A 27,147-nucleotide genomic window follows, 5' to 3' on the forward strand; every position below is an offset into this window, starting at 1 on the left:
AGTCTGACCCAGGCCTGAGCCTCACCCAGGTTGCCCTGTGCTGAGCCCCATGACTTGTGTCTGACTAACGCGTCTCGTGATTGGCTCCGGGGTGGGGGGTGGGGGGCAGCCGGCTGCCCTGCTCCCTCCCACAGCCTGGAGCAGGGCGCCGGCGCCGGATCAGCTGGTCTCAGCGCTGTGCTGGGAGGAACCAGTTTGACCCACGCCCTGCGCTGTTGACAAGCTTGAGCTCCGCCGCGTTCGCCCCCCTCGGCCTCATGACGCACCCGTGGAGCGGAGCGCTGGGCCCGGGACCCGCTGCCGCGCGCCCCGGAGGAGAGGTTTGTTGGGGGCTTCGCTGAAAATGTGCCTGTGACCCGTCCCTTCACCCCCCCCCGGCCCCCCCCCGCCCCCGTATGAGTCGCTGCTGTCCTGGGGCCTACCTTCCCCCCGCCCCCCGCCCCCCCCCCCCCCCTTGGACCTGCCCCCCCCCCGCCCCCAGCATCTCCCCCCCAACACACACACACACACACACACACACTCCTGGGCTCCCAGTGCTCTTCCATCCCTTGGATGTGCTTCCCCCCCCCCCAACACAGACACACTCCTGGGCTCCCAGTGCTCTTCCATCCCTTGGATGTGCTTCCCCTTCCAGCATTCCCCCTCCACCACCACACACGCCTGGGCTCCTAGTGCTTGTCCTGTCCCTTGGATGTGCTCCCCCCAGGCTCTCAGAGACACCCCCCCCTTGCCTCTGGGACTTGCCCCCACCCCCCGACCAGCACTCTCCTTGGCTCTCCGCACTCCCCTCAATAGCAGGGATTCACTCCCCCTGGGCTCCCAGTGCCCTGCACCCCCTGCCCTGGGATCCAATCCCCACTGGGCTCCCAGAGCCCCACCCCCCAGCACCTGCCCCCTGGACTCCCAGCATCCTCCCTCCCCTGCCCCAGCACCTGCTCCTCCCAGGCCCCTGACACATTAGTGAACTCGCTGCTTGGGGAAAGATCATTTCCATCCCCTGCAACAGGTGCTCAAGTTGGGAGTTCTCCATCCTTGCTGGGAACGGGCTGGGGCTGCTGGCTGCAGCCTGGAAATAGGTGCCTCGTCAGGTGGTAGTGCCAGAGCTGAGCTGGTGGCTGGGCTGGCGGTTGGTTATTAGGGCCACTGTTCTCTCCTCTTTCACACCAGGCAAGGGAAAGCGTCTGGGGCTCATGGAGCCGATAGAAAGACGGATTCTCCCCAGCCCCCCGCGCACACTGGGGCAAAGCGAGCGTGAAGCACTGCCTGGAGTGTGTGTGACAGAGGCACCCTTGGGTAAGTAGCAGTGGGAGGTGCAAAGGGGGTGGGTGTAGCCTTATTCCCCACTCCCTCACCTGTGCAATCCGAAGGTTCAGTGCTGCTGGACGTGTGTGTCACATTTGTGTGACTGGTGATGTGAGCACAAGGCAGGAGAGGGGGGGAACCAGCCAAGAGTCTCCCCACAGGCCCAAAGAGCTGCACAGTGAGGGCTCAGGTGGCTCCCATTGCGTACTCTGGCAGTGTAAATGGGGGCAGGACCGACGAGATGGGGGGGAATCCGGTACAAATTACCGGGGCCCGGCAGCCCGGAAGGGGGCCCTGGGCCCGGCTCCCCCCCCGCCCACCCGTCGGCCCTGTTTAGCTGATCCGCCCTTGCTGGGGGACCTGAAAATTCTTTTTCACCCGGGCCCGAACCTGTTCTCGGCAGCCCTGAATGGGGGAAGCGGAAATGATCCCCCAAGAAACACCCCCCTGGCTAGCATGTGACTGCTCTCTGGACTCTTGACCAGCCCCTGCCCCCCTGTTGTAGGGGGTGGATTGAGGGTGTGGCTATTCTCCAGGCTCTAGGAAGCCAGGTGGAAATTACAGCAGGCTCAAGGCTGCTCTACCTTACACTAGGAAATGGCGGGGGGGGGGGGGGGTAAGAATATGGGAAGTGCAGAGGGGACTTAAAGCCTCATCTGTGTCCTCCCCATTCTTGCCCCACAGCTGAGAACCAGACCATGTATGTACAGTGGAGACCATGGGAGAGACTTCCCTCATCCAAGATGAGGCTCTATCCCAGCGTGTCAGGGATCAGCTGCCTCAACCAGATAAAGGAGGGAGGGTACAGTTCCCCCCATGTTAATTCATCCCAGCTCCCATTACCAGGGGGTGATCCGCTTGGATGACTGGAGATCTGGCCGTGCTGCTAGGGGCTTCCCTGAATCTGCCCTGCAGGTGTCTTCCCCTACAGCAGTGAGATCTGGCATAAGCCGCAGCCTGCGTGGACCATTCAGTCCCGTGACCTGCCACCAAGGTAACCCCATTGTGATGCGCTTGCCTGTCATGGCTAGGAAGCAGGCTGAGCCCCCACCCAGCTCCCTATACCCATGGGTCGCAGCCCGGCCTCAGCACCCTGTCTCTGTCTCTGTAGATGCATCTGCAGTGAGCTGTGGCTCTGCGCAGTCTGCCTTCGAGACCCTAAGGCCTGCAGACGACGAGATGAAAAGAAGCCCGAAAACAGAGGCCCACGGCTCCTTGAAAACATTCCCTGCCATTGTGAGCATTGTAGGCGCAAACGGGGCCTAGGCAAGAATGTGCTGCACCCGCCATGCTCTCACTGTGTGTCTGTGCAGTGCCCGGCACCCCGGGTCCAGCTCTGTGCCTGGGGCTCCGGGATGCTACCACAGTAGGAATAAGCAGTACTACTAATCATTCATAATTACTTGGGCCCTAGCTATCTATTGAGCTTTGGGTTTTATCCTGCTGCCCAGCACTGTAGCATCTGGGTGCCTGACCTGTAAAATCAATGGGCCTTTCTGTACTTCCCCCTGTGCCTTCTCCTCGCCTCCTCACACCTCAGGTCAGGGTCTGTTGTGCTGTACAGAACCCTGATCTCTGCTGAGGTCTGCACACTGCCTGGCACACAATGGGGGGCCTTGATCTCAGTGGCGGGTCTGTGCAGTGCCCGGCTCCTGATCTCACTCAGGACTGAGATTAGGATTAGGCCCTGCACAGGCTCCCAACTGAGAGACAGCCTCTGCCCCCAGGAGTTCACAATCAAAACAGACAAAGGAGAGGAAACAAAGTCAGAGACCTATTCATGGCAAAGCTGGGGCTAGGAACCAAGTGTCTTGAGTCTTAGCCAGTTCACTCCCCACTAGACCACCCAGCCTCCCCTGGAAAGCGACCAGCGACTCCCTGAGTCTGGATGGCAGCCAAACCCAGAACAGGAAAAATGCGCAGTGGAAAGGTCTCGAGAAAGGTTAGATCAGTTGCTGACTTGGCAAACCCCCACCCTGCAGTTCAAGCTGGGTCTGGAATGGCCTTGCCTTGTGTCATGCAGCCTGGGGCCCACTGGCTCTCATTTTGCTGCACTTGTGCATTTTTCTCCCTTTTTCCTCGGCTTTCTGGCATTTCTCCAACCTCAGCACTTTAGCCCATTGTGTCTCTCTCCCACTGCTAGGAGGCCCTGGTTGGGGAGCCGGGCTCCAGCGGCTGGAAACGGCGGCCGCTCCAGCCTGGAAGCTTTGATCCAACATGGTGGAAAAGGAGATAAGGCACAATATTCCCCCCCAACGAGGCTGATGTGATAATAATAATAATATAAGACCACCTAGCGCTCTCACAGTGCATTTCATCCATAGCTCTCAAAGTGCTTTATAAAGGAGGTCAGTATCATCAGCCCCATTATACAGATGAGGAAACTGAGGCATGGAGCAGGGAAGTGACTTGCCCAAGGTCACCCCGCAGGCCAGCAGCCAAATTGGGAATAGAATTTAGGTCGCCTGATTCCAATCCGCTGCTCTGAAAAGAACCTAGAGTGGTGGATGGGAATTGGGTGGTATCCCTTTACAGCGTAAAGAAGCCTTCTTATGGGGTTCCCTGTGGTCTAACTTCTCCCTGCCCCAGTGTGCCCACATGGTGGCGTTGCTTTTTGCACTGACTGGCACGTTTTCAGACTCTGCCTGAATTTTGTCACCATTTCAACAGTCTGGCTTCACACCCACCATCCTTTGCATTGTGCGACTGTGAACCCCTGTGTGAATTATGCAGGACGTCACTCCATATTGTGCACCTGTGCCGGGCCTGACCCTAACATCCCTCCTCTTTTTCCTCCCCTGCAGGCGGAGCTGGAACTGGGGGACTTGATTGAGATCTTCCGCTTCGGATACCAGCACTGGGTCATCTATGTGGGAGACGGCTACGTTGTTCACCTGGCCCCCCCCAGTAAGGCAGCAGACGGGCCTGATTTCACCATTGCCCAGCCCCCTTACGCCACTGTTCACACCAGTGCAAAGTGCTACCACTGTGCTCGATGGAGCAGGATGACTTGAGAAAGGAATAGAATTGGGGGGAAGGGGGCTTAATGGTTAGAGCAGGGGGGCTGGGAGTCAGGATACCTGTGCTTTATCCCCAGTTCTGGGAGGAGAGTGGGGCCTAGTGGTTAGAGCAGGGTGGGTGGGAATTGGCATTTCTGGGTTCCATTCCCAGGTACTCTTCACAATGTCTCTCTCTCATCCCAAGGTGAGATACCCGGGGCGGGCTTTGCCAGCCTGATGTCCACACTGACCAACAAGGCCCTGGTGAAGAAGGAGCGTCTCCTGGATGTGGTGGGGAGGCACCGCTATCGGGTCAACAACAAGCATGACAGGAAGTTCCCCCCGCTGCCGCCGGGGAAGATCGTGCGGGCCGCCGAGCAGCTGGTGGGCCAGGAGATGCTTTACAAAGTCACCAGTGAGAACTGCGAGCACTTCGTCACTGAGCTGAGATATGGCGTGGCCAGGAGTGACCAGGTGCTGGGGCTGGCTCCCTGTCATCCTGACAGGACTCCTGGGTTCTCCCCCCCACCTCTGGGAGGGGAGAGGGGTCTAGTGGCTAGAGCAGGAAGACCCGTGAGTCAGGCCTTTTGGATTCTCTGCTCATCATCCTGAGCATCCCTGGGCCACTCACTTCCCCCTCTCTCTGCCTGTTTCCACATTTGTAATGACCCTGACTTGGGGGGGTAAGAGGCAAAGGACGCTGGGATGCGGGGCATTTGGGATCGAGGGGCCCAGGGCTGAGATCAGGATCCCACACTGTGTAGAGCAGACACTGGTCCCTCCTTGCTGTGCACTGGGGCAATTTAGCATCCAGTATAACTTGGTGTAATTGGTCCAGACAGCTCTGCAGACCCCTACTGCTCTGCAGTCATCATCCCTCACTCTTCCAGGCACTTTCCATTTGCAGAGCTCAGTGTGCTTTACAAAGCAGGTCGGTATCATCATCCCCATTTTACAGATGGGGAAAATGAGGCATAGAACAGGGGGAAGTGACTCACCCAACAGAGCTGGGAATAGAACCCTGGGGTCCTGACTCCCAGTCCTGTGCTCTAGCCACTAGACCCCACTGCCTCCCATTGCCATCCTTCCTTGGCCTGTCTGCCCCACTTCCTGATTCACTTCCTCTCTTGTCTTACAGGTGCGGGACGTCCTGGTGGGGGTGAGCGTCGCTGGGCTGGGGCTGGCTGCTCTGGGCCTCCTTGGGGTTGCAGTCCAAAGGAGAAGACGCCAGAACCAGTAATGGACTTGAGTGGATCGGAGGGGTTTGAGGGTTTTTTTTTGGTGTTTTTTTGATCCAAGCAGAAGAGACTTTGCAGCTGTTTTGGGGGTGTGGTGGGAACTTCGTATGTGTTGCTCTGTCCCCTCTTTTGGGTGAACACCTTCCCCCCCCGCCCCCCTGCCGGCACCAGCACAAGAATAAAACCAGGAGATTGGTACAAAGTCACCTTGGTCGTGGCCTGTGTGGTGATGGGGGATGTGGTGGATTCAACCAAGGGGGGAGCTGGCCTATGCTGGGGTTTTTCTGCCTGGGGCGGGGCGCTATGTGTGGAGCTGGATGGGTTTGCTGAGGAGTTCAGGGGGCTCTAAGGTTGGGGGGAGCTGTCCATTTGGGTCACAGGGGGAGCTGCTGGGACAGAATGTCTTGGAGATCTTGGTTGCTTCTTAGTGAGCCTACATGATGTTCCGAGCCCCGGGGTGGAGGGAGGGAATCCTGGGTCCAGGGGTAGGGGCCGAGCTGGTGGGAGGAAGGATGTGAGGGAATCCCATGTCCAGGTGCAGGGGACTCCAGGTCCGAGTATAGGAGGCGAGTCATGAGGGGTAAGGGGGCGGGGGATTTGACCTTTGGACTATCTGACCCTAAATAACATAGGTGCTTTTGAGAATTTGACCCTAAGTGAATTACGAGCCTAAGTCCTGTTCAAAGTCAATGGGACTTAGATGCTTTTGAAAAGGTCACCCCTTGTCATCCCAGGTTAGCCCTCCTGGTGTCCCCACAGCCATGAGATGCCCCAGGGCAGCTGGAGTCCTGGAATTAACACTGGCTGCAGCCTCAATGGTTCAGACTGCACCTGCTGTCTAGAAGCCCCTATAAGGATTCTGGCCCTATTGCGCTGGGTGCTGCCCAACCCCCAAATGAGATCGGGGCCCCATTATTCCAGTGTCACAGCGAGGGCCAGCTCCAGGCACCAGCCTGGCAAGCAGGTGCTTGGGGCGGCCGCTCCGGAGAGGGGCGGCCGCTCCGGAGAGGGGCGGCCGCTCCGGAGAGGGGCGGCACGTCCAGGTATTCAGCGGCAATTCGGCGGACGGTCCCTCACTCCCGCTCGGAGCGAAGGACCTCCCGCCGAATTGCCGCCGCATATCGCGATCGCAGCTTTTTTTGGCTGCTTGGGGCGGCCAAAACCCTGGAGCTGGCCCTGGTCACAGCTCTAGTTGAGCGCCCCCTCTTAGCCACTCACCAGATTGCTGTGGATCCCCAAGTGTTTTAATCCTCTGGAGTCTGAACAGAGTCAACATTGCCCCAGTCTTGGGGTCCCTGTACACACTCGTCTGGGGCAGACCCTCTAATATCTCCTGCTGAGGGCTGCAGCTCCTGGAATCAGCTGACTCCTCAGACTCCCCCATAGCGTAAACACACCATGTCCCAGCACCCCCAGAAGGCAAGAGCATTGTGGGTTACAGTTCCACTCGTGCAGGGTATGTGGTGAGTGTAACATAACACACAGAGACACTGTGCCTAGGACTCTACAGCACTACGTGCCTCGCTTAGCTATATGAGAAATATACAGGAAACAACAAACACCCTAACTGTAATGCCCTCTCACTAGTTCACTCTTCCCTTGGGGCACCCTCTGAGGTCAGGTACGCGGGATTCCCACTTCCTCCACCTCAGCAGCCTCCTGTCCCAGCTTCTCTATGCTTGAGTTGGCAAAAAGGGCCAACGCCCACTGCTAGCTCTTCTTCGTTATAACCTCCCAGTCCCTCCAGCAGGTGACACCCTTGTCAGCCTGTCCAGGTCATTCCAGCCCACAGCCAGGTGACCTTGTTGCCAGGCAACCTTGCCCTGATAAACCAGTTCAGCTGAGTCAGAGCTAGCCTGATGTTTAGAGCGGTTCTGTTTCAAAGGTTGCGCACTTAGTCAGTGGTGCTCCCTTATCAGCCCTTTGCCACCAGCCGTGGGGGTTTCAGCCCAATGGGAGGTCACAGGACAACAGAGACAGTAAAAAACTCTGACACAGACACAGGCAGAGAATGCCCCCATCAAACAGTCTTAAGCCATATATACAGATTCCCCAAATCATCACAGCCGGCCCCTGCCCTGAAGAGTTTGCAATCTAAATAGACAAAACAGTTCGCCTGGCACAATATGGCCCTGATGCCAGTCAGGGCCTGTGCAGCATTCAACACGGTGAGGGCCTTTACCATGGTCAGGACCTCTGGTCATTACCATAATATAAACCACAGACATGCTTCTCTCCAGTGTAAGTGACTTTCTCACTAGCCTCGGCGTCTGGATTCTGTATTTCTGATGTAACTAATTTTCCCTAATAACACCTGGATGGTAGGTATGCAATTTGTGTTGGATGTCGGTACCTTGGGTACATAACCGTGGGGCAGTGAGTAGGAGTGTGGTGGTGGTTTTATCTCTGAATACGGCCTCGGAGAGACCCACCCCGGAAAGCTGCGTTCAGTTCTGGGTGCGTATTTTAAAAAGGACATTGAAAAATTGGAGCGAGTGCAGAAAAGAGCCAGAGAAATGATTTGGAGAAAATACCTAGCAGTGAGAGCCCTCGGCAGCGCAATCTGTTCACCGTCTCTAAAGGCGGATCAAGTGATTACTTGATCATGGGGGGTGCGTCTCATTGTGGGGTGCAATTCAGACCAGTGAGAGGCTGTGTAATATAACCCTGGGGGCCCCAGAAAGCTTCTGCTCCTTGTGGCTGCATGCGTAGGACACCCACACACACAGCCTGCAGCCAGCACTCTCTGTTCTGTAAGCCGTGCAGCTCACATTCAACCACTTTGACTCAACAGCCTGCCAGCAGTTATCACAGACACGTGCTTGTCTTACCAGCCTTGGTTGATGTTAGCAGGTGACCCCCAACAAACACCCCAGTCACAAACAAGGCATTTTAAGTTGTTCGTTCTCCTTTATTGGGGTAGGTAGCAGAGCAGTACCATGAGAGGAGTAGAACAGGAAGAAGGCAGAATTGAGACCTTTCAAAATTTTGGCCCACGCAAGAGGAATGGGGGCATCATTTGAGCTCCCCGCCTCAGGTGCCAAAATGTTGTGGGCCGGCCCTTCAGGAGCTCAAGAGCCGGGCAGGATAGTCCCATGGGCCGGATGTGGCCCATGGGCTGCAGTTTTCCCACCTCTGGGCTAACTCATGTGTAAGCTACAAACTGCCTTGTCATCGCTACCGTGTGACAGCTAACATGAATTAGGGACACACTTTTTTTGTAACTAGCAAAGTCACAATCTGGTTCCTTTATTTGGCTCTATGCTGCTGATTAGGCACCGCCCCATTGACATCAGTTCTCCACCTCCCAAGGAAACCAAAAGTGAAATCACAGGGCAGAGAGGAGACGAGAGGCTAGAAGAAACTTACTTGGCCGTCCGGACGCTATGGAGATGCCCCCACTGTTTGTGAGTAGCCCTGTGCAGAAAGCCATGGCCAAATCGCTGCCAAGGCTCTGGGTTCCCCTGGGCAGCGGTTCTCAACCTTTCCAGACAACTGTTCTCCTTTCCAGAGTCTGATTTCAGCTCCCGGTGGCGGGGCTTGGGCTTCAGCTCCGCCACCCCCGGGTTAACCTGTAACTTAGCTACGTGGGGCTCCCTGCGGAGTGGGCAGTATAAACAAGTCATTGTATGACACTTTAGATTGCACTGACTTCGCCTGTAAAACTAGGCAACTATCCAGCTGCGTTGTCATCCCCCCCAGAAGAGCTCTGGGGTACACGTACCCCCTCGGGATGTCAGTGGGGAGCCTGACACGCACTAGCTCTGCTTGAGAACCTGTGCTAAAGTTAGCCGGGTGGACCTTGTGGCCCGAGTGGTGGCTCAGGCTGGCCACCCAAGCAAAGCCCAGGATGTCAGGTGGGCTTGGAGGCAGGTGGCTAGCCTGAGACACTGCTCATGCTGCAATGGCCACGTTGCTATTTCTAGCAAGTTCGCTGGAGCAGAGTTGGGTGTGTCAGTTACCCCCAGGCCAGGAGGAACGCTGCCAGCTGTGGCGCAGACATCCTCTCAACGCCTGGGCTGGTCGCTGGGTGCCTCCTGCTGGACAGTGGCTCAGAGTCCCTGGGGAGCTAGCGCTGATGCCAGGCCTCTCCTGAGGGCGGAGAGAGGAGCCCATGTCCCTGGCTAGGGGGAAGCTGGACGGTGTCAGATGGACAGCTCTCCCCAGCTCCCATGTCCTCCTCTGCCTGACCTGGGTTCCTGTGGTGGGGTGGGGGCCAGTGGAGGGTGGTTGGTGGGGCACAGGGGAGCTGGTGGGAGAGATTAGCAGGGAAGAGAGGGGTGGGTTTAACAGAGAGGTGAGAGGCACCAGCGGGGTGGAGGGAAAGGAAAGATGGGGGTGTTAGCAGGGGATCTGGAGGATTAGCAGTGGGAGCTAGGAGTTATCGGTAGCAAGGGGAGCCAGTGGGGGTTAACAGGGGTAGGGGAAACTGGCAGGGGGGATTAGCGGGGGTTGGGGAGCATGGGGGGGTTAGCAGACAGCAGGGGACAAGGGGAGCCAGTGGGGGATTTACTGGGGGCAGGGGAGTCAGCCACAGGGTTTTGTGGGGCATCTGGGAGGTTAGAAGGTTCAGGGGCAGCCAGTCTGGGGGTACTATCGTGGCTTCCTTGGAGCATTCAGTTTCACTTGGCTCTCACTCCCGCAGGAGGAACCAAACCCTGGGGACCTGATAGAGATTTTTCGCATTGGATACCAGCACTGGGCCCTCTATGTAGGAAATGGTTACGTCATCCACCTGGCCCCCCCCAGTAAGGAATGGCCCTCAATGAGGGAGGAGGGGTGCTGATCCTGTGGGGCGGGGATTTGTCTGGGCAGGGCAGAGGTGCTGGGCATCTCAGGCCGGGGTATGGGGGCAGGGGGCACCATAACAGACTGGGTATGTGCACTGTGATCCAGCAGGAAATCTGTCCTGGAGTATCATGGTGGGTGCCTCTATTTACTGGGGCTGCCTGAGTTTCTGAGCCCCAGCAAGTCAGGCAGCAGGTTGAGGAACATGGGGAGACTGAGATGGGGATGGGGGAGACTGGGATGGATGGGGTCTCTCAAGCTAGGCATCCCCACACATTGAGATGCCCCTAAAAATCACTAGTTGCTTGTGAAAACATCAGCCTGTGCCTCTGCCTGCCAAAGCCTGAGTGCCGCTCAGATGGCCCCGTCATGCCCCCCAGCCCCAGGTCTGCCCCGCATGCGTGGGTCACACTCCCAGCCACTGCCTTCAGGGACAAGGCTCTTCAATCCTGTGACATGGGAGAAGGGAACCCAATGCCAGTCTGGCTCCTGCATTGGCAAGATGGGTGGAACCCAATGCCAGCTGCTAGAACTAAACAGTACTCTGATGGAGCTGTGTGCCAACCCAGTGATGGGGACCGATCCGCCCTGGGTAGGAGTTATGGGAAATCTGAGAGATAGAGAGAGGGTAGGTATGCGGAAGGGTGGATGGATAGCTAGACGGGTGTGTCTGGGGATGGATGGATAGCTAGAGGGGGTGTATGCAGCTATATACATCAACAGACATGTGGCTAGATAGGAACATATAACAATGGATAGACAGGGGTGTGTGTGTGTGGGGATGGATGGGTGGATAGAGAGGAATGTATGAAGACTGGATGGATAGAGAGGGTGTACGGATGGGATCGATAGATAGTGATATATGGATGGTTAGATCAGATGGACAATTGGCACCCCCAGGTGAGTATGCAGGAGCTGGCTCCTCCAGCATCATGTCCGTGCTGACCGACCGAGCCGTGGTGAAGAAGGACCGTCTCTGGGACGTTGCTGGTGGTGACCGGTACCGAGTCAACAACAAGTATGACTGGAGGTGCTCGCCTCTGCCTGTCAGCAAGATCCTCATGGAGGCCGAGTCTCTGGTGGGCCAAGAGATGCTGTACAGCGTCACCAGTGAGAACTGCGAGCACTTCGTCACCAAGCTGCGCTACGGCCAGCCCATGTGCGACCAGGTACGTGCAGGTGCCCCCTCGCGCTTGTCACTGCCTTCCTGAAGGGTGGGCAAGGCGTAAGCCAGCCACACCTGCTTGGTCAGGGTTTGTGCAGCGCTTGGCACAATGGGTCCTGATCTCACTCAGGGTCTGGGCAGTGCCCAGCACAACAGGGCCTTGATCTTAGCGTATAGTTGCTGCTGTAATCCATATAATGAGGATGTGCTCCATGTGCTGTGCAGCAACTGTTAGAGGCCTGGCTTAGTCTCCCCTCGTGGACGATTGGTCACCAGGCTGGTGCATGGGCCCAGCCTTTGGATCCCACGTGTTTTCAAGCAGCGGCTAGTCACTGACTAGTCCTGGCCTTGCCGGCACATGCGCAAGGCACCCCTCCTTGAGATCGTAGGACTCCTGTGCCCAGCTGCCAGGGGCCCTAAGACTAGTGCTAACCCCCCAAATCTCCCCAGTAGCTTCTCTACACACCCCAGTAGCACCACCCAAGTTTATAATTTAACCCTTTGGGGACTGTGTTGCAGATAAAGCAAGGAACCCAGGCTTTGCAAAGGAACTTAACCACACACACTCTCTCTCTCTCTCCTTTTGGGAAGCACAAGAGTGCTACAGATCTGTGGAAAACACCCCCAGCACCTGAACTCAATCCCCTTCCTCAGAGCCCTGCCCACTCTCGAGAGTCTCTTGGGTTCTGGTCAGTGTCGTTCAGGGAATCCAGGGCCCTCCTGCTCCACCTCCTGGTTCTGCAACAGACTGGCCTCTTGGCTACAGCCCATTGCTTTGAAAGGCCACTGCTGGCATCTCTTTGGCGCCGCTCTTCTTACGCTGGGCTTTTCCATGCTCTGGCCCCACTGTGTGCTGCTGGGAACAGGGGCTGTTAAACGTCCATGACAAATAATGGTGAGAAAACTGAGGCAGGGAATGGTGTGTAGGCATTGGGTCTACCTGGATCCGTAGATCTCTTGTGCTGTCTGAACAGCAATGGTTGCAAAAATCCTTCTGCAAGTCTGTGTCTGCTGCCTTCCACTATCATGTGTCCCAAAGGCTTAAACTATAAACCAGAGTGCCCTGCCCACAGGTGGAGTTCTGGGAAAGGGCCGGCATAAGCTACTGGGGTGTCTTTGGGGGGGGAGGGGAACACTGTGGGCCTAAGGTACCTGGGGTCCGGGGTCCCGCTTCAGACAGTCTGTGCCCAGGAACTGCGCCAGAGAGACCAAGGAAAGGGACAGTGACTGAAGTCTGCCCAGACAAAGGTGAGTGTAAAAGCCACACACAGCAGCCTGGTGAGTGTCCAGCAGGGAGTGCTCTGCCTTGCCCAGGGCAGGCTATTCGAGTGTGATGGTGCTGTTCCAGCTTCTCTAACACAGTCTGTTTTCTGCCGCCGAACGGACGGTCTGATCTGCACAGACGGTTGCTGAACACTAGCTATCCTTGTAAACTCAGTGGGCATGGACATAGTCCCCAGACCGGGGCTCCCTGGCAGCTAGCTGACTGGCTCCCCTTTCTGTCCTGCAGGTCAGGGACACCATGCTGACTGTGGGGTTCGCAGGGCTGGGCCTGGCTACTCTGGGGATCATTGGAGCCATGGTCACAAGGTCCAGGCGTCAGAACCAATAGCACAGACTCCCCTCTGGGCCCAAGGCCTGAAGCCTCTGCAGCAGGGGCCCTCGGAGCGGGCTCCTCGTGGGGAGCAAGCTGGACTTGTCAGCATCTTCCTGTCCTTTGTATGTCATCAGGTTTTCTGGACTAGACGTCTCATTTAAAATAAACTAATCTAGCCTCAGACCTTCCTCTCTGTCTGATCCTGCCAATTTCACCCAGACATGGGGTGTGTGAGGAGCGGTACTCAGTCCCCATAAATACCCACCCTATGGGGTGGATTGTGGTGCTGAGTCCATGTGCTGTTCTCCTGGTGTGGTGACTCTGAGTCATTTTGGCCCTAGGGCCAATCAGTAGGATTGCCAACGTTTCCATTTCTCCAAACCGGACATTACAGCAGTTCTCTCCAGGGATCCTCTCCCACCCAGCAACGGGCCAGGCCCCGCTCTCTCACCCCGGCGGCAGCTCCTCTGGGCCCGCGGCCCGCTCGCTCAGGGGCCAGGGCAAAGTGGAACCAAAGGCGCCTGCCTCTGGCTGGGGGCGGACCAACCCCTCCCCAAGCTCCCCTTTCCTGCCTGGCAGGTGCTGCTCTGCCCTGGGATCTGGCGGACGCGGCCAGGCCTGATCCCGCTGAGGGGGCGGAGGGGGGGGGAGGGGAGAGCTGCACCACCCCATTTTTGCACCCCCTGGCAGCTCTGCACCAATGGCAGCTGCCCCTCTCCCACTGCCCTAGAAAATTACAGTAACCGGACTTTTGGTGTCCAGTCTATACTTCAGACTGGAGATAGAACAGATCCCCTTAAAACCAGGCTTGCCGGTCAAAAACCGAACACCTGGCAACCCTACCAATCAGTCCAGGCTGTGGGGTACCCCTGGATCCACAGAATGGCCCAGCCATAGGGACTTATGACTGGAAGGGGCCTCCTGGTGTAGCCCCTAGAGCTAGCTTCAGCATTTATTGTATTCAGCAGTAACACAAGGAACCTACAGGCCTGTCTCCTGTAAGACATTGACTTCCGCAGTTCCCATAAGGCTTGAGGCCTATGAACTTTGGCACATATAAATGACCTAACGGTCACCCCTAAGTTTGGGGAAACTGTGAATGGTGTTTAAGGGGAAGTTTGTCCATAACGACACCAGCCAACCACAGAAACGTGAGCTAACATCAGCTTTTGGGATGTTTTAGGACGGGAACATCTGCAGATGTCTGACCACAAGAGGGCCATGGCAATGAATTGATGGATATGATAATAAGTTGAGATCCTTAATGTACTAACCTATAGGAGAAGGGCACTGCAACATTGGTAGGGTGAGGAAATACAAATAAGGACTAGGGGAGAAACCCTACTGAATATGCATTAGACATAGTGGCATCAGCGCAACATATGGGCAGGAGAGAGAGAGCTGTAACCCTTGGGAGATGCCAGAATGATGGCCACTGGTGAAGAGGAGGAAGGTGACGAGGAAGATAATGGCTAACATTTCTGGTTGTTCTGCAAGGGATGGTGTGAGGAGATGGACATTCAGATGGACATTCTGTAGTATCTCAATCTATCCTGCTGGGTTAGAGGGTTTCTGACTTTGCTAAATGTCTTAATAAACTACTGTAAATACAGAAAGGTTCACAAAGTGTGAAAGTTGCAACTGTGCACATCAGGGTTCCCAACTAAACAGTCATTTTACTAATACTGGGCCTGATCTTGGGACAAGAACTTTTCACACTTCAGAGGGATAACTGGGAATTTGTAAGGAATCAATATAATTAATTTACAATTCATAGATCAGGCTACACTGGGTCACTGAATCCAGTCTCCGCTGGCACAGCAGCCAACCCCATCATAGAACCCCAGTCAGAAATTTATCCAACTCCGGCTGCCAACTAGTTGGGTTGTTTCCCCAACACCCCTCCTATTCAGAGGCAGTTCCAGAACTGGTGTTACCTCCATGGTGTAGTTAGAGAGAGAGCAATCAGAGCCCTCTCAGTCTTCGCCCGGCCAGGCCAAACAAAGCCCAGCTCATTCAGTCTCCTTTCAAAGGATCAGCTCGCCAATCCCCTCAGCAGCCTAGGAGCCATTCTCTGCACCTGGGCCAGTTTGGATTCATCTTCTTTGAAGCAGGGTGACCACATTTGTACATCCAGGACGGACTCCCTAGACATCAAGCCAGAGGTCATGGTCCAGGAAGAGCTCTGGAGGGGTATATTTACATTGCAATTTAAAACCTGCACCTGGCCTGTGCCACCTGACTAGGGTTCAGGTTAATTGTGGTGTAGGTGTCCAGCTTGGACTGCAGCCCGAGTTCTGGGACCTTTCCGCCTTGTAGAGTCCTAGAGCCTGGGCTCCAGCCCGAATATCTACACCACAGTTAAACAGCCCCTTAGCCCAAGCCCAGCAAGCAGATAGCAGCTGGCATGGTTAGGCTTAGCAGCTCAGCTTTGGTCAGTCCCACCCACAGCCTGTCAGCACAAACAACAAGCACCTCCTAGCAACTGCAACACTGCCATCTCTTCCTGCTCCATACATGGTCTAACCACTAGAGGGAGGCAGTGAGCTACAGGGCTTTTGCCAGGGTGCTGCTGTGTTCCATGGGGTGAACGGATTGGGGTTTGTATTGACACATGCCAGTTCTGTGATTTTCAATCAATTAAAACAATAATCACCGCCTCCAATTTTACTCCTGTCGGAATTCTGTGCCAAAAAATTAAAAAGTCTGAAAAATTCTGCAAATTTTATTTATCAAAATAACACTATATAATCATGCCAGTTTCAATTATTTTGGTAATTTATTTCAAAATACCTGTCAGCAAGTATGCCTGTAAACAATACAGTGACACAAACAACCCCCCCTTCCCCGAGCCCAGCCATGGCCCCCCCAGCCCAGACACTCACATTCCTTTTCCCCCAGAGTCCAGCTGCAGTTTCCTCCCTGACCCTCGACCCCCTCATTCAGAAGGAGAAACAGGCTGATGTTGGGTCCTGGGCTTGCAAAGTTTCCTGTGCATTGCCACCTCCTTCCTTCAGGGCATGCTGGGAACTGCAGCTGCTGGAAACCCTCCAGTTGCCTCCCCCTCCCCCTGGTCTTGTATTCTATTTGCGAGATGGGCTCTGCTGGGGCCAGCGGCCCCTAGTGGCGGCCAAAATCTCTGCAGCCCATTTCTGGAGGGGGGGGGGGGAGGAAATTCTGCACGCCCAACGTTAATTTCTGCACAATTCTGCACTGCGCGGTGGCACAGAATTCCCCCAGGAGTATCCAGTAGGAATTGTACCAGCGACCATTGGGGCTAAAAACTGCAACAGGGGATCTAAGCTGGGAACTTTGGCATCAAATACCAATCCCCCTGCTCTGCCCCCTTCCTCCACACCTGTAAAGTATGGCTGTGTGGGTAGCAGCTCCCGATTATGCTTCAAACATATTCAGGGTACAATGGAACAGTGTAGCTTAGCCTTGTGCTAGTTGCAGAACCTTCTTAGGTGCTGACCTAGGCCCACGATATCAGAGCATCTCATGCTCGCTAACATGCAACTTGGCTTTTTTCCTGTTTGTCTGGAATGCGATAACTGGAGAATGACACATCAGCTCAGTTCCAGCCATTCCACACAGGACCCCAAAGAGCCAACCATTGGTAATGGCCAGGTTGGCTTTGGCTCAGTGCCAATAGTGGGCTATAATATCATGTATGGTATGGGGAAAGTGAATAGGAAGTGCTATTTACCCCTTTACACAACACTACAACTGGGGTCACCAATGACATTAATAGGCAGCACGTTTAAAACAAAGGAAAGTACTTTTTTACACAATGGACAGTCAACCAGTGGAACTCATTGCCTGGGGATTTTGAGAAGACCAAAACTATAACTGAGTTCAAAAGAGTATTAGATAAGTTCATGGAAGATAGGTCCACCAATGGCTATTAGCCAAGATGGTCAGGGACGCAACCCTATGCTCTGAGGGTCCTTAAACCTCCAACCACCGGAAGCTGGAACTTGATAATTGCCCAGCTCCGTTCCTTCCCTCTGAAGCTTTTGGCACTGTCCACTGTCAGAGAAAGAACACTGGGCTAGATGGGCCACTGGTGTGACCCAGTAGGGCCGATGTTCTTATGAAGTGTAAGCATAGAGGTGGGTGTTCCTGCTACTCCATGTGAAATCAGACTTGACCCAGCTATTGATTAACATTCTGGTATCCTTCTCAAGCCTACTCACTCAGCTCAAACTTTATAGATTGGAGGGCAGAAGATATGGGTACAGTGCATTGTGGGAATGCTAGTGGAGGACTATTCAAATTTGATACCTGGTACCTGCCCCTCCAACACATCCACATTGAAGAGTGGGGCAGGTATAGGGTAGGCCTCAGCTAACCCGAGCATGTACCCATATCCCTCAGGTGAACTAGCTTGCTCAACACCTACTGGCCCCGAGCATGCGCTTCAGGGGGTTGAGTGTGGACAATAGGTGAGTTTGGGCACAACTTCAATTTGGACACAGGTAGAGTCAGCAGCATAGACGTACATAACCTTCCCATAGGCTGGACTCCAAGCCCTGAATATCCAAACCATGTGGTATTTGCCTTAGATAAATCCAGTGGCAGAATGAAACGGCAAGCTGACAAGAGGGTGTGGAAAGCACAGTCAGGAAAGCCAAGGACATCCGATTCCAGCCCCATGCAAGAGACATCTCTCATCCCTGTAAGTACTGAGGGCAAGGTACTGCAAGAGGGTCTAAAGCAAGCAAGTGATACAGCTTGGGCGGGGGGGGGGGGGGGGGGTTAATACAGCATGGCCAATCCTGGGAACTGTTTGTCCAGCAGCTCTGGGGCAGTTCTATCTGTTCTAGTTCTATTTTTTCTCCAGTAGCAGTTGTGGGGATTTTGTAACCAATAGGTTCTGTGTCAGAGAATCTTTTGGTTCACCAACAATGGTCTAGAAGTCAGGACTCCTGAGTGGTTTTCTCACTTCTCACCTGAGTCTTTATAGCCTCCAGGTGCTGTCCTGCCCTCTTAATTGGCTAAACAGGAGCACCTGTTTTGGCCCAGGGGTGCTGGACCTGCCAGCTGCCTTGTGCCAGGGTGATACACAGCAAACAGCCAAGGGAATAGTATCAGAGGGTAGCCGTGTTAGTCTGTATCTACAAAAACAACAAAGAGTCTGGTGGCACCTTAAAGACTAACAGATTTATTTGGGCATGAGCTTTCGTGAGTAAAAACCTCACTTCTTCGGATGCCAAGGGAATGTGGCAGCAGCCCCGAGCTTGGCTCATGCATCTCAATAAGATTGCGCAGTGCAGGAACGCCAGGCTTACACCAGGGTTAGAGTTGCCGGACTGTCTCGCCCTCACCAATAGCAGAGAGACACAGGACTGGAAGGGATGAGTGTGTGCATGTGCACATGCAATGTGGGCTTCTTGTGGCATGCAGGGCTCAGACTGGGATTGCACGCAGCGGTGTAGTGCAATGTCACCTCTCTCCACTTGCTGTCTTGCTTGCCGAAGTCTGGAGGTGTCCTGGTTGAGAAACAAACCTAAATATATGGACTGAGCGTAACTGACGCGACAGCTGCTTGAGTCTGCAAAGAGCCTGAGCCAATTGCTCTGAGGGGGGGAATTGAGTGTAGCTAGGAGTGTATGGGCTGAATGCTGGCATCGCTGAGCGACATCTCATCTGCCACTGGTCGGGTTTGTGAACATGGAGTCACTTTGTCTCTAGGTCCAATCAGCCCTGGCTATGGGATTTCACATGGTGGCCCCATCCAGAGGTCTTCACTGGAATTAAGCCAGGGATGAGGCCTGGCAAGTCAGTAATGAGGTGGCATGAAATGCAAGTATATACAAGGGCTCATCTTTTTATTAGCCTCTAAACTCCAGGGCTGCTCAGCTCCAGCCAGTCCCATGCCAGCTCTATTTGGCCTCTGGCAGGGAGTGTGAGTTTCATGGCTAGAGCATCAGGACCCCTGGGTTCTACTCTTCGTCTCACAGAGGGGAGTGGTGTCCAGTGCTTAGAGCGGGGAACAGCGTCAGAGCTCCTGGATTCCATTCCCAGCTCTGAATGGGGAATGGGGTCTAGTAGTTTGGGGAGGTGGGAGGAACTGAGAGTCAGAATTGCTGGGTTCCATCCCAATCTTGTGGGCTGGAGCATGGGAGACTGGGGAGCCAGAAATCCCCAAACAGCAGAATCTTAAAGCATATTCCCCTGGGGATCTGAGTTGCACCGGCTCAGAGCTAAGATTGTCCTTTTCTATGAGTCTTCTCCCTTCCCCTCCAAGTCAGCAGCAATAGCAGACCAGCCTGGGCTAGCTGCTCTTTCCTTGGCAGGGCTGGCGTCACCTGATCCCTCCCCCAGACTGTCCTGCCCACGTCAACACCCCGCTGCCCTGCAGCGTGAACTCTAGTGAGTAACAGGGCTGCCTGTGGCTCTGACACGCATCTGCAACCACTTACGCTCATTAAAGAGGAGCGTTCCTCTCTCGGCCCCTTGCCCCACAAGGCAGGCTGAGGACCCAGCCCCCCGCCGCCACGCCAAGACGATCATGCCTCCTTCCTTGGTAAGTACCGGCTGCAAAAAAAAAGCCCCAAGAACTGTCAGTCAAACCTTTTAGCTCAGCTGATCTCTGCAGCTGTTTGTTTGTCCCAGCTGGGCCATGCCAGTCCTAGTATCACTCTCTCATTTGTGGGGTGTATTCAAGAGGTGCAGGGTAGCATCTGGGCATCCGATTACTGGTTACCCCATGAAGGTCAGCTCTTGGCATGTGTCCTTGAGTTAAATATAGTCTTGGCCAGGCTGGCTGGCAAGAAGAGGAGGTCCTGTTACACTGCATCTGGACTTGTTTCCTCTCAATGGAGTGAAATCAGGGAAGGATATCTCCCTTCGTCAATTACAGAGCCGCACTCTTCCCTCACAAACCAGCTGCAGAGCAAGAAGGATTTGGTTGCTTAGTTGCCAGGCATCCAGACCTCTTGATCTGCGGGACCCTCTTAAATTCTGGATTGATTTGCTCAACACTGTGACAACAGATAGCAAGTGTATCCTGCAGTGGGAGGTATGAGGCAGACAGACCTTGGGAGCTCAACTGGGGTTGGCTGGAAAATGTTTGGGTTTCTTTTTCCCCTCATGGGAAGTTTTTGATGAAACATCAAGCTTTTTTTAATCAAAATCTGCTGAAAATTGAATATTTTTGGTTAGAAACTGTATTTTTAGCCAAACACTGAATAATTTTGGCCAAAAACGGAACAGTTTTGAACAGGGTGACCATACGTCCTATTTTGGCCGGGACAGTCCCGGCTTAAAAGTTGGCAAGAGCTAACGGGACAAACGCACAGTTTTGCCAAAAAAGTGGGGTGTGACCCCTAGTAGGTTGTGGAAGAACGTGTGGGATGGAGGGGGGGCAAGCGGCACTGCCAGCCCTGCGTGGGAGAGAGGGCTCAGGAGAGCAGCTTGGGCCGAGCCAGCCCTGGACGGGTGGGTGGCGGGGGGGAGCTCAGGCCGGTCCCATGCATGTGGGGGAGAGGAGGGGCTTGGGCTGGCCCCATGCAGTGTCCTGTTTTCCCTTTGGGAAAATATGATCACCCTAGTTTTGAATCAAAATTGCCAGAAACTGATTTTTTGGCCCTAAACTGCCAAAATCTGAATATTGAAATCATATATTTTCAGTCAGAAACTACCAAAAGTTGAATATTTTTGGCTGAAAACTGCATATTTTTGACCAAAACAGAGATTTTTTTCAGCCAAAACTGATGAAACCAAAACAGTTTCACTTTTTCACAGAAATAAGATCACTTTTTGGTCTTTTGTAGGAAATATGATTTTTAAAAATGAAAACTTGAAGAAGAACATTTCTTTCCATGACCATTTACGTTATGTCAAAACCCCAATTTTCCTTTTGAAAAAAACGTTTTGATGGAAAATTTCCCCCAGTTCTTATTCCCAGCGGCAAAGGAAAATCCCGATTTTTGAACCAATCTCATAATATCTCTTGCAGCTGCACTCCTGAGTTTGAACATGCAGGGTTGTGGCAATACTTTAACATTTCGGTTTTACAATCCATTTATATTATTTCTGGCTATTTCCCCTTGCAACACCCTAAACACTTCCCCTCTGTGATGGGGTTCCTGGGGTGCCGCCTGGCCTGTGGGACTGCTAGCAGAGCCCTCTGTCCCTCCAACCTGGGGTATCCTCACATACTGTGATGCTGTATCAAGTTACAAATCTCTGGCCGGTACTGCACCTATACAGCCATCCACAGACAGGGACACACCCAACAGAGTTACATGAATGCTTCTCCCAGGCAGTCATGTACCATCAACAGGGAGGTTCCAGCCAATTCCCACCAGCTCCCCAGCCTTGTACCCCAGAACTGTACCGTCCTGCCCTGGTCAGAAGCCTGACCAGTGTAAGTTCATTACCCAGTCCACCCCCCATCCAGCCCCTTCCCCATGTGGAGAGGACACTCACTAGCCTTTGTAAACTGAGCTGAGATTTCCCAAGCACTTCAACCAAAACACAGTTTTAGGTAAAATAGAAAACATATTTGTTAACTACAGAAAGATCGATTTTAAGTGCTCATAAGTAGCAAGCATAGAGATCAAAGTTGGTTACCTAAGAAATAAAATAAATTCACAGTCTAAGTTCTATAAACTACACAGATTTGAATCGAGCAGTGTCTCACCCCGATAGACGGTACAACATGTCACAGATCTTCAATACACAAGCTGGAACTCTCCGCCAGCCTGCGACCACCCTCCCCAGTTCAAAGTCTTTGTCCTCCAGACCTTTCTTCCAGGTGGTGAGTGGGGGGTGAGTGAGGCCAAGCTATGATGTCTCTTCCCCTCTTTATAGTTTCTTCCAGCTTGCTGGAAAGATCTATGTTGTGACATGGATGTCCGCTCCCATTGGTCAAGCATTCTCTATCCTCTACGTGATTTTTCTGAGAAGTCTCCATTGTATACAGCTCCTGGGATTGTGGAATCTCTTTAATGGGCATCAGCACGTCTGGCTTCTCCATTGTTGTACCTGAAAGGCTGGTTGTGGGTGTTCCCAACCTCACAACACTTTTCAGTAACACACACATAGCAAAACTTCATAACTTCACATACAATCCAACAGGATATTAATGTTCAACAGATTAAGACCTTTAACGTGATACCTCACAAGGCATACTTTGTGCAAAACATATCAATTATATGACAGGGGTGAGTATGGGGATTTTAGGATGTGTCTTTGAAGTACAGAGTGCCATGCTCTCCTTCCTTGATGATGCTTACGGCAATGAATTTGCCTCACCTCTGGTCTAATTTTAGCTTTTCTTTTCCAGCAATGAGCTAAACAGGTTCCCCCGGAACCACAACAATCCAGTGTCCATTTAAGCTACTTAGATGCGATGCAAACACCTAAGTTTCTTTTATCAATTTCTGAGGATTTACATAGGTGACACATTTGAATTAGTCAAGGGGAAACTGAAACTGAAATCTTAATTTCTTTAAAACATAGAAATTCTGAGAAAATAAGCCATTCTGCTTCTGAAGCTCAACGAAAATGCCACTTAAAGGGGTAAGTACTTACTGAAACGGCTTGTATATCAGATTAACTTGTATTGGGCTTGTCCTTTATTCATCGATTCATAGAACCATAGATTCCAAGGCCAGAAGGGACCATTGTGATAATCTAGTCTGACCTCCTGTCTAACAAAGGCCAGCAAACTCCCCCAAAATAATTCCTAGAGCAGAGGTTTTAGAAAAAACTTCCAATCTTGAGTTCAGAATTGTCAGTTATGGAGAATCCACCACGACCATAGGTAAGTTGTTTCAATACTTAATTACTTGCACTGTTAAGAAGGAACATTTTGACTTTGACAAACTGCAAGTTGCAGATGGAAAAATGTTGCATAGAATCATAGGACTGGAAGGGATCTCAAGAGGTCATCCAGTCCAGTCCCCTGCATTCAAGGCAGGACTAAGTCTTATCTAGACCATCCCTGACAGGTGTTTGTCCAACCTGCTCTTAAAAATCCCCAATGATGGAGTTTTCACAACCTCCCTAGGCAATTTATTCCAGTGCTTAACCACTCTGACAATTAGGAAGTTTTTCCTAATGTCCAACCTAAACCACCCTTGCTGCAATTTAAGCCCATTGCTTCATGTTCTATCCTCAGAGGTTAAGAAGAACAAATTTTCTCCCTTCTCCCTGTAACAACCTTTCATGTACTTGAAAATTATCATGTGCCCTCTCAGTCTTCTCTTCTCCAGACTAAACAAACCCAATTTTTTCAATCTTCCCTCATAGGTCATGTTTTCTAGACCTTTAATAATTTTTGTCACTCTTCTCTGGACTTTCTCCAATTTATCCACATCTTTCCTGAAATGTGGTGCCCAGAACTGGACATAATACTCCAGCTGAGGCCTAATCAGCGCAGAGTAGAGCGAAAGAATGACTTCTCGTGTCTTGCTTACAATACTCCTGCCAATACATCCCAGAATAATGTTTGCTTTTTTTGCAACAGCGTTACACCGTTGACTCATATTTAGCTGATTTTTGGCCCCAAACTGACAAAATCTGAATATTTAAATCACATATTTTCAGTCAAAAACTACCAAAAGTTGAATATTTTTGACTGAAAACGGCATATTTTTGGCCAAAACAGAGATTTTTTTCAGCCAAAACTGATGAAACCAAAACAGTTTCACTTTTTCACTGAAATAAAATCACTTTTTGGTCTTTTGTAGGAAATATGATTTTTAAAAATGAAAACGGATCTTTCCATGAACATTTTTATGTCATGTCAAAACCCCAATGTTCCTTTTGAAAAAAAACATTTTGATAGAAAATTTCCCCTGGCTGTTATTTCCAGCGGCAAAGGAAAATCCTGACCAAGTTCCCAACCCCAGGACAGCCAGAAGAGGGCGCAATCTCAAGTCTGCCCTGAGATTCCGCACCCAGTATGCCATAGACCTTAGTGATGCATGAACAAATAGCCCATCTGGAGATCCTGCCCCAGATGCCTCCTAGTGGCAGGGAGAAATGCCCCTCATAACCCACATGCCTGAGCCAAATCCTTTCTCCAGCTTCTCTTAGACCCCTGGCCTCTGAACCAGTCGCCCTTCTGCCCATTTTAGTGGCAAACCCCTCTCTCTGGTTAATTGCACCATCTTCATTGTACATTACACACCTTCTCCGCATCTGAGCCACAGTCTGCTACAGCTGCAAACTGGACCAGCTGGGTTCCTTAGCTCCAGGGGCAGAAGCTGGTGCTTTGGGCTCTGGTGTTTGCCAGGTCAATCCTCTCCAGCAGTTGGATCGGCCACCCTGCTATGTTCTCAAAGTCTCTGCAGTGAGGGATTCCGGGGCGGAGGGGTAGGTAGGTAGGTAGGTTTGCTCCTCCCCTCTCATTAGTCATGCTGATTTTGCTCCAACAGGTGGAACCGAAGCCTGGGGACCTGATTGAGATTTCCCGCTTCGGATACCGGCACTGGGCCCTCTACGTGGGCTACGGATATGTCATCCACTTAGCTCCCCCCAGTAAGCACCCTGCCTGGCTCTGCCAATGTGTGTGTGCTGATGTAAGGCTATGCCTGGGGCCAGATTGTCGGTATTGGGGATCGAGCCTGGACCTCTGGGTCTAAGATCATTAAGCCTTCAGGGCTTGAGCTCATATAGATGGTTTATTGCTTTAATATCCTGTCTTGTATGTTACACTTTGTTCCCACTGTTAAGACTAAACACTACTTTGGTGTAGGGCAGTGTCTGGTCACCGCATACACCACAGGTCACAGGTTCCCAAAGGGAAGAACTGCAGGTGCCAATCCCAGTTGGACCTGCAGAGTAGGCAGGGCTGATCAACAGGATGCCATAGCCCAGGGCTCCGCTTAAGAGCAGGAGAATCATATGATTCCACTCCCAGAATGCACAAGGCCTGACACCTGAAAGGGTGCACGGGGGACAAAGGTGCAGCCAGCCCTGTAGCTGGGACATGTGCCCTGCTTGGCTTGGGCTAAGACACATCCCAAGTGATGGAGACTCCAGGGAGGGATGGAAATTCCAAAATCAATCCAGATCTGTTAGCACACGGTCCATGTGTCTGTCCCGGATCCCCAGGTGAGTTCACCAAAACTGGATTCTCCAGCCTGATGTCCGTGGTGGCTGATAAAGCCGTGGTGAGAAAGGAACCCCTCTGGGCAGTGGTGAAAGGCGATGACTACCGGGTCAACAACAAGCACGATGGGAAGCTGCCCCGTCGGAGTGTGGACAAGATTATCCAGGAAGCAGAGTCTCTGGTGGGGAAGACGATGCCATACAGTGTCACCAGTGAGAATTGCGAGCACTTCGTCACCAAGCTGCGCTACGGTGTGGCTAGGAGTGACCAGGTGGGGGCAGAGTGGGCCCTGCTGTATGTGTGTGTATGTGTGTACACACACATGCCATATGAGGCCCTGCTATGTGTGCACATGTAACCCACACACCTCTGTCCAATCTAGTGGTACTGAGCCCACTTAGAGATTAATGAGTCTGCTCTACAGCCTTAGCTAAGGGCCAGTTGCATTTTAGCTCATACAGTAGAGGCCCATGCACTAAGATCCAGAAGTCCCAGGTTCAATCCCACCGACCGGGGTCTGTCGGTGTTACACACAGACCCCATCCGAGATAGGGGTCCTGTTGTGCTGGGCTTTGCACAGCGAGAGACAGCCCCTGCCCTGATGAGTTTACAATCCAGCTAGACAAAGGATGGGAAGGGAGGCCCAGAGCCGGGAAGGGATTTGCCCAGGGCCAGGAGTAGAGCCTGGAATAGAACAAAGGGGTCCAGAGACTCAGCACAACTCCTGAACCACAGTTACGCTGCCTCCGGTGAACTGTGGAGGCCGGATGCTCTAAAATGGACTTGAACTCAGCACGGTTCTTGTGCCATTTACTGCTGCGTTTAAACCCCCTGGGCTATCCAGGGCCTCCTGACCAGGTCTCTTCTGTGCTTTGCAGGTCCAAGATGCCATGGTTGCAGGGGCGGTGGGGATCGTGGGCGTAGGAGCCCTTGTGGCAGTTGCTACATTCATTGGCGCATTGCTCTCTGACAACAAGCAGGAGGATGAATAAAGCAAACGTTGGCCTGGGCCAAAGACCTGAGCAAGATCCATGGGAGCTGATCTCTACTGGAGCTGGCTTAGCTTCCCACCCGCTTTCTCCTTTGAGATCACTGCCCTTGGGAGTTTGTTCTAATGGTTAATCACTTGCACTGTGAAACACTGGTGCCTTATTTCTAATTGGAATGTGTCTGGCTTTAACTTCCAGCCATTAGGTCTTGTCCTGCCTTTCTCTGCTAGGTTAAAGAGCTGAGATTTTCTCCCCATGAAGATACTTATACAAAGTAATCAAGTCACCTCTCAACTGAAGCTAAACGATTGAACTCTTTAAAGCTCTCACTGGCAGGCATTTTTTCCAGCCCTCAAATAATTTTTGTGGCTCTTCTCTGCCCCCTCTCCAATTTAGCAACATGAACGTTAAAGCAACTAGTGGTTTTGGACATCTGGGGCATTCTTGGCGAGTGTGTGTATAAATCTAGCCAGAGAGATTCTGCAGCAGATCTACAAGCTTGCATCAGCATTAACAGATTGCCTGGGTCATGCTGAACCACATGTTGTTAAAGAAATAAAAGCATTGCTCACATGCCTGACACTTGGGTACGACCGCTCTCTGAAGGCGTTAGACACAGGCGTGTTTAACAAACACTCCTGAGAAGCCCCAGATCAATAATATTGTCTTGTGATATTTGTTGCTTTTTCTCAAGCCCCGGGTTTAGGAGGCCAATGCTCAAAACACTGAGCTATCCCTCCCCCCAACTGAGCTATCCCTCAGCATCCAAGAAGTACCATTAACTAGCTGGGCATGGATCAGACCCGCTGCCCTAGCAAAGGAATACCTCATAGCCCATTTCCAAACCCACTGAGCCAGCCAGTCCCTGCACCCTCGGACTGGATTGGAGCTGCCTCCCCTGAGAAAGGAAAGACCCTGTATCCCATTCCCCATATCCCTGAGCCAACCGTCCACCCAACTTCAGACTGGATTGGAGCTGGCACCCCCTAGAGAAGA

The 27,147-nt window shown here is 52.7% G+C and overlaps 3 protein-coding genes across 12 annotated transcripts; all 3 read left to right on the plus strand.

Moving 5' to 3' along the window:
* The first annotated feature begins 140 nt into the window (after positions 1–140).
* LOC117880705 (phospholipase A and acyltransferase 3-like) lies at positions 141–5,745 on the plus strand. Of its 6 annotated transcripts, none has more exons than XM_034777104.1 (6): positions 163–320; positions 1,168–1,293; positions 2,414–2,538; positions 4,107–4,209; positions 4,507–4,775; positions 5,440–5,745. In XM_034777104.1, exons 2-6 carry the CDS (start codon positions 1,191–1,193, stop codon positions 5,539–5,541), a joined length of 702 nt encoding a protein of 233 aa, XP_034632995.1. In that variant the 5' UTR covers positions 163–320; positions 1,168–1,190; the 3' UTR covers positions 5,542–5,745. The 6 variants fall into 6 exon arrangements, with proteins under 6 accessions (XP_034632996.1, XP_034632995.1, XP_034633001.1 ...); XM_034777109.1 differs by lacking the exon at positions 163–320 and adding an exon at positions 2,218–2,296 and having other exon boundaries at positions 1,166–1,293; XM_034777107.1 differs by lacking the exon at positions 163–320 and adding an exon at positions 2,136–2,296.
* A 3,061-nt stretch (positions 5,746–8,806) lies between these two features.
* On the plus strand, positions 8,807–13,270 carry LOC117881009 (phospholipase A and acyltransferase 3-like). The gene is made up of 4 exons (XM_034777760.1): positions 8,807–8,946; positions 10,185–10,287; positions 11,228–11,496; positions 13,003–13,270. Exons 1-4 carry the CDS (start codon positions 8,926–8,928, stop codon positions 13,102–13,104), a joined length of 495 nt encoding a protein of 164 aa, XP_034633651.1. The 5' UTR covers positions 8,807–8,925; the 3' UTR covers positions 13,105–13,270.
* A 4,431-nt stretch (positions 13,271–17,701) lies between these two features.
* On the plus strand, positions 17,702–26,731 carry LOC117880937 (phospholipase A and acyltransferase 2-like). Of its 5 annotated transcripts, none has more exons than XM_034777545.1 (5): positions 17,702–17,770; positions 22,564–22,623; positions 24,486–24,588; positions 25,165–25,433; positions 26,041–26,731. In XM_034777545.1, exons 2-5 carry the CDS (start codon positions 22,609–22,611, stop codon positions 26,152–26,154), a joined length of 501 nt encoding a protein of 166 aa, XP_034633436.1. In that variant the 5' UTR covers positions 17,702–17,770; positions 22,564–22,608; the 3' UTR covers positions 26,155–26,731. The 5 variants fall into 5 exon arrangements, with proteins under 5 accessions (XP_034633436.1, XP_034633435.1, XP_034633439.1 ...); XM_034777544.1 differs by lacking the exon at positions 17,702–17,770 and adding an exon at positions 19,420–19,621; XM_034777548.1 differs by lacking the exon at positions 17,702–17,770 and adding an exon at positions 19,420–19,621 and having other exon boundaries at positions 25,165–25,343.
* Positions 26,732–27,147: the final 416 nt, after the last annotated feature.

This window comes from Trachemys scripta, chromosome 7 (assembly GCF_013100865.1).
Source record: "Trachemys scripta elegans isolate TJP31775 chromosome 7, CAS_Tse_1.0, whole genome shotgun sequence".
In the NCBI taxonomy this organism is placed as follows: Eukaryota; Metazoa; Chordata; order Testudines; family Emydidae; genus Trachemys; species Trachemys scripta.